This window comes from Acomys minous, assembly GCF_964271855.1.
Source record: "Acomys minous genome assembly, chromosome: 3".
Classification (NCBI taxonomy): domain Eukaryota; kingdom Metazoa; phylum Chordata; class Mammalia; order Rodentia; family Muridae; genus Acomys; species Acomys minous.
The window spans coordinates 42,976,414-42,983,042 of record NC_140485.1 but is presented as its reverse complement, the minus strand read 5'-3'; the positions used below and the strand labels follow the sequence as shown (position 1 = coordinate 42,983,042).

The 6,629-nt window shown below is 47.1% G+C and overlaps 1 protein-coding gene across 4 annotated transcripts in view; it reads right to left on the bottom strand.

Moving 5' to 3' along the window:
- Nucleotides 1–2,174: 2,174 nt before the first annotated feature.
- TCP11L1 (t-complex 11 like 1) overlaps nucleotides 2,175–6,629 on the bottom strand; it is a 36,789-nt gene continuing 32,334 nt past the window's right edge. For all 4 annotated transcript variants that reach the window (XM_084775595.1, XM_084775596.1, XM_084775598.1 and 1 more), the window contains 2 exons: nucleotides 6,155–6,327; nucleotides 2,175–5,769 (listed from right to left, as the gene is read on the bottom strand). In XM_084775595.1, the coding sequence (XP_084631721.1) occupies nucleotides 5,567–5,769; nucleotides 6,155–6,327 (376 nt within the window). In that variant the 3' untranslated portion in view covers nucleotides 2,175–5,566. The remainder of the gene's footprint in view (nucleotides 5,770–6,154; nucleotides 6,328–6,629) is intronic.

The window sequence follows — 6,629 nt, the reverse complement described above, 5'->3', positions numbered from 1 at the left end:
CTGTTGTGGTGCACACCTTTAGTCCCAGCAAGCTGTTGTGATGCACACCGTTAGTCCCAACAAACTGTTGTGGTGCACACCTTTAGTCCCAGCAAGCTGTTGTGGTGCACACCTTTAGTCCCAGCAAGCTGTTGTGATGCACACATACCTTTAGTCCCAGCAAGCTGTTGTGATGCACACCTTTAGTCCCGGTGTTTGGAAGGCAGAGGCAGGTAGATCTCTGCATTTAAGGCCTAGCCTGGTCTACAGAGCAAGTTCCAAAACAGCCAGGGCTACACAGAGAAACCCTGTTTAAAAAAAAGAAAGAAAAAAATATCAGCTTCAAACTGGCTTTTATGACCATGTTTGAAATGGGATGTCACTAATGTACTGCCAACACTAGCAAAGCAAAAACTAGAAAAGAAATATAAAATTAATAAAGTTGTACAGCTCAAAAAACAAAACCCCACAGGAGGCTGGGGCCATGGGGATTTCTAGAGTGAGAGGCCACCCTGAGCTACAGAGTAAAGTAAACCCTACTTCTGCCAGCATACCTAATGGAATATGGTTAGTATGTGTTGAGTTTACTTACACACCTTTAATCCCAGCACTCAGGGAGGCAGAGGCAGGCAGTTAGTGGTGTGTTCCAGGCCAGCCTGGTCTACAAAGTAAGTCCAGGACAGCCAGGGCTAAACAGAGAAACCCTGACTCTGGAGCCAGGGAGGGGAGTTTACTTACACAGTAGAAATTCATTGATTCTGTTTTTTAAAAGTGTTTCTGAGACTCTGAAGAGATGGATCAGTGGTTAAAAGCAGACTGCCTTTCTGGAGGCTCCAAGTTCAGTTGTCAGCATCCCAAACAGGTTGTCCATGACTACCCAGAACTCCCAACTTCAGGGATCTGACACCACCTTCTGTCTCCGAGGGCACTCACGTACACACATACACAGACACACATAAATGAAATCTTTATAAAAACTATTTTACCCCTAAAGCAAACTTAGAGCATTTACAGCAGTAGCTCCTAGTATCACACTTAACTTTTAGGAGATTTGTTTCTGTTTGTTTTTCAAGACAGAGTCTCTCTGTGTAGCCTCGGCTGTCCTGGACTCGCTTTGTAGACCAGGCTGGCCTTGAATTTACAGAGATCTACCTGCTTCTGCCTCCCGAGTGCTGGGATTAAAGGCAGATTATGTATTTTTTAAAAGCATCTTTCATTTATAAAACTTTATTCCTGTTGTCGGAGCATGCCAACAGTGCTTCAGATAGCAAAGACAGAAGCTGGGCATGGTGGAGCATGGCTTTGATCTCAGCACTTGGGAGGTAGAAGCAGAAGGAGCTCTGTGAGTTCAAGGCCAGCCAAGGCTACGATAGTGAGACCTAAAGCAAAGACTTACAGGTTGGAAATATACCTCAGTAACTAAGAGCACTCACTGGCTGCTCCTATAGAGGGCCCAGGGCTGATGCCGGGGTCCGACCATCATCTGTAAGGTCAGCTCTAGGGGACTCAATGCCTCTGGCCTTTAGGGCTGCATGCATGTGGTTCATGGAGACATAGAGGCAACCACCACCAAAAATAATAGAATAAAACGAAGAATTTAAAAAAAGGTTAGGCTTAAGGGAAGTGAAACCCAATTAGTGCTGTTGACACTATACACATCTGACTTCAAAATCAAGTGATGTCACCATGTCTGGCCTTCATCATAGTTCTGGTTTTCTTTTTAATAATTTGTTTTTATTTTATGTGCATTAGTGTTTTGACCTCATGTATGTCTGTGAGCATCAGATCTTGGAGTTACAGTTGTGAGCTGCCATGTGGGTGCTGGGAACTGAACCCAGGTCCTCAGGAAGAGCAGCCAGTGCTCTTAACAGCCGAGCCATCTCTCCAGCCCCTAGTTCTGGTTCTTGAGTTCAGAGTGTGATACACTGAAGACAGGTGTAACAAAACCTACCTGAGGAGTATTACATAAAATTCTAAGTTACTGAGGTTCGTTTCTAGAACCATCTATTTCTGAAGGTACTAGTGAAAAAAAGTTTAGATTATGTGTCTTAATGCTTTGCCTGCATGTATGCATGTGCAACATGTGCATATCTGGTGCCCACAGAGGTCAGAGGAGGCTGTCTGGTCCCCTGGAACGGACATAATGGGTGGGGGGGAGCTACCATGTGGGTCTTCTGCAAGAACTACAAGTGCTCTTAGCTGCTGAGCCAGCTCTAGTCCTGAAGTAAAATTTAATAAGTAATAAATACAGCTTAGAGGTTATTAAGCGTCAAGGCTGTCCCTTCACCAAGACCGTGACATTGCTGTAAAAACCATGACCAAGAATGCTGTGCACCAAAACATCACATAATGCAAAGCCCCGGGGTACAACTGCAGACCCTGCTGTAGCTGGACTGTGAGACGAGGGCCTTCATCCACGAGGCTCAGCGCAGCCAGCAGCCGCCCGTCATTCGTTCCTTCATGCATTACTCACATAAGAGTGGGATGAGCAGAAATCCTGCCTGGAGAGAGTTGTCAGGAGGTAAGGGAAGCTTGGCGTTCACTACCAGAGGTGATGGAAGTAGACGCCAGTCCTAGAGGCACCTTCCCTCTGCTCTGTACCTCTATAATGCCTCCCATGGGACCTTTAACTCTCCTACAAACGCCACAGCTACCACACACATCTTTGAACAGAAGGCTGAAATGGTCCTTTGGCCCTGGCCACACAGAAACAGCTGCTGGAGCCTTTTAAACTGCTTCCAAGTTACTTCTCCCATCCTGTCCAGAAGCCTCTGTGTTATTACCAAACGATTTGGGGCTTGGGAGACTAAGGGTCAAATCTGGAGGCCTGCACGTACTAAGCAAGCACTCTACCACCAATCTATACCCCCAGGGCTATCTATTTACTTTTATGTCCTACTTACTGAGGAAGAGAAGGCGTAATCTGTCCTTATCCCTAAAACTTTAACGTTGTTTGCTTTCTTTCAGTATTTTGAGAAAGGATCTCATGTAGCTCAGATGTGCTAGTAGCCAAGGCTGGCCTTGAACTCCTAGTCCTCTTGCCTCTACCTATAGGTTCTGGTATTGCAGGTGTTAGCAGACACATCTGGCTAAACTTTAATGACTTTCCAGCCAGGCCTGGTGATGCATCCTTAAGGCAGGGGAAGGTAAATCTGAGTTTGAGGCCAGCTTGGTCTACAGAGAGAATTCCAGGACAGCCAGGGCTACACACAGAGAAACTCTGTATCAGAAACAACAGTAACAACAAAAAAACTTAAAGATTTTCTGAGCACATAATGTAGCATACTTTTATTTACGTGTTTGAGAATTTGAGACAGGGTCTCACTATGCATCCGTCTATACCCTGGAAGTCAGTATGCAGACCAGCCTGGCCTTGAACTTATGGAGATCTGCCCGTTCCTGCCTCTGGAGTACTGGGATTAAAGTGTGCATCACCACACCCAGCACAATATTTTACTTGGAAACAAAAATCAGCATTAGAGTAGTTTGTAGCACAAACAGCCACTCATTTTTTTTATTTATATTTTCTTTTTTGGGTGGGGTCTTGCTATGCAGCCCAGGCTAGCCTTCTGCCTCAGCCTCTGAAGCTTCAGGATTTCAGGACTATGCCCCAGGCTGGGCATACCATGCCCTCTCCTGGAGCCTAGTATTACTGGACGGTTAAGAGTGAACGTTCCTTTTGTCTCTGGTGCCTGGAGAACCCGGCTGGAGGTCACTCCACCTTTGAGGCTCTGCTTCTACTGCAATGCCCCTGTCTAGAGTGCTCATATTAGTATATATAGTTTTTGTTTTTTAACAGATCATCTATGTCACATCCAAAGCACTCTTGTGGTCACAGCATGTGTCAGGAATCCTGGTCACTCAAGTTCCTTAACAGTTCTCAAATTCTGAGGACTTTCTTACTTCCTTCTAGATTAGTGAGGTTGCACTGTTTTACCTGAAACGCTTAAGTCTAACTTCTGAATTAGAATTCCATCAGCATGCGTGTCTTCATCACAGTGAATTACTTCTCTTCTTTCCTGTTATACTAAAATATATGCATCTTTTAAGGATTAAGAATAATTTCTTTCTTTTTTTCAAGACAGGGTTTCTCTGTGTATCCTTGGCTGTCCTGGACTCACTATATAGACCAGGCTGGCCTTGAACTCAGAGATCTTCTGCCTCTGGCTCCCTGAGTGCTGGGATTAAAGGTGTGCGCAACCACACCCAGCTGTCATTTCATTTCTTTAGCCCTGTGAGGTCACTGATGTCTTGTTTTTGAATGAGGCTCTCACTATGTAATCCAGGCTTCAATTTGCAATTCTGTCACCTCAGCCTCCAAAGAGCCAAAATTACAAGCATGTGTCAACATGCCTGGCTCCATAAGCTGTAACTGCAGCCGTAGTGGCTCAGAAGCACTTTCACAGAAAGAACAGTATTTCTGTTCTCTCTCTCTCTCTCTCTTTTTTTTTTTTTTTTTTTTTTTTTTTTTTTTTTTGAGGGGGAGGAGGTTTCAAGACAGGGTTTCTCTGTGTGGCCCTAGGTGTCCTGGAACTCACTCCATATCCTAGGCTGGCTTGGAACTCCGAGATCCACCTGCCTCTGCCTCCTGAGTGCTGGGACTAAAGGCATGTGTCACGACACCTGGCTCTGCTCTTGTTCTTCTAAGGTGGAGTCTCTATTACCTAAGCTGCTCCTGGGTTCCTGGGCACAAACAATCCTCCTACCTTTGAAGTAACGAAGTTACAGGGACTTATGCCAGCAGTTGACGGCATGACGTACATCTTTCACTGTTTAGATGTGAGAGGTCCATCCCAGAGCCTTGTGCAGGCTAAGCAATCACTGACCACTGTAATACATCCCAAGCCAACAAAACAAGCTTTGAAACATCTCATTATGTCAACTGGCTTTAGTGGCAGAGGCCTGTAACCCTGGCATTTGTGGGGCAGAGGAAGAAGAACTGATGCAAGTCTGGGGCCAGACTGTTCTACGTAAGCAAGTTCCAGGCCAGCCACACACACACACACACACACACACACACACACACACACACACATATATATAATAAAATAAGACAAAATAAGTTATCAGGTAACTCTGCTGTAAAACAAAAGGGCTGCCGGAACACTGGTTAGGACAGGTAGAGGTGGGAAAGTGTGGGACAGGACACTGTAAGGCTATAGATAGCCCTACCTTAAAACACCCACAGGGGAGAGTGGGGGGAGGAACGCTGTAAGTGGGGCAGGAGGACACGTCACAGATTATGGCTGTCAGCACAGAACATCTGAGGAAGAATGACCCAGAAGGGAGCTGGGTCCCAGGCTCCTTGGGAGAAGCAGCTCCTCCAACCTGAAGCAGCCGGAGCACGCGGCGGCAGCCAGCTAATGCTGGCTACCTAACTGCTACCTATAAACTCAAACTCAAGAGAACCAACGCTTCTTGGGTTTGTAAACTTGCACTCATAAATACCATCCTCAAAACAGAGCTCAGTGCATTCTTCAGTCTTTTCACCTGTGACAGTCTTCCCTTTGGACCAGCACGGTTACACAGGAATGTTCCACATGGCGGCAGGGGCACTGCGGCGGAGCTTTTGAGGCAGCTGTGCGCCTCAGGAGCGGAGGAGGAGCTTACTGAGGATCGCATCGTAGTAAGGACAGAACACCATCTTGTTATAGTTGACCAGGCGCACAAATTTCACAGCAACTTCTTCCAGCTCTTTCTGAACGGGACCCAATCCCCCAGGCATTGTAGGTAAGAGCTTCTGATGACCAGAGGCAAGGTATGTCTCCAAGAAGGTAAAAATTCGGGACTCTGCGGTGGAAGGGAAGAGTGCCGGGATTAAAGGTCGGCCCACCACACCTGGCCATTGTCTTGAAGAGTAATTGATGTGGGATGCCCCATCGAACCGTGAGTGGTGCCACCCTAGGAGGTGATTTTGGGTTCTATAAGCAGCTAAGTGAGCCACGGAGAGCAAGCCACTAAGCAGCACTCCTCCATGGCTTCAACTTCAGCTCCTGCCTCCAGGTCCCGGCCTCGAACTCCTGTCCTCACGTCCCTCGCCGATGGAGTGTGACCTGACAGTTCTAAGATGAGATAAACCCCCTTCCTCCCGGAAAGCTGCTTTTGCTTATGGTGTTTCCTCACAGTGATAGAAAGTAACTAAGGCACCCTCTGAGACAGTGTCCCCCAGACGTACCCATGATCCTGCGAATGGGGTCCTCAGGACTGGCCAGGGCCTGAATCTGGCCCTTGAGCACAGTCTCCTTGTTGATAGAGAACGGGGAGGATCCACAGAGGGAGAGGCAGCTGCGCACCTCCAGGCATACCTTCTCCCCAATGGAAGTCAGGGCATCCTCCAGCTGGAAGGAACTAGAACAGAGGAGGGAAAACAGCAAGGAGAACAAAGGCCTCATGAAATCAAAGTATTCATGTATCATGTGTCACTGGCCCTGTCGTGACAAGCGTGAAAGCACTGAGTTCTGTGGGGACTTGTGGCTTTCTTCTCTGTTTCCTCACCTCCCAGGCTGTGCAGCCCCTTTCTGTTTTTGTTTTTGTTTTTGTTTGTTTGTTTTCCCAAGACAGGGTTTCTCTGTGTTGCCCTGGCTGTTCTGGACTCGCTTTGTAGACCAGGCTGGCCTTGAACACACAGCGATCCGCCTGCCTCTGCCTCC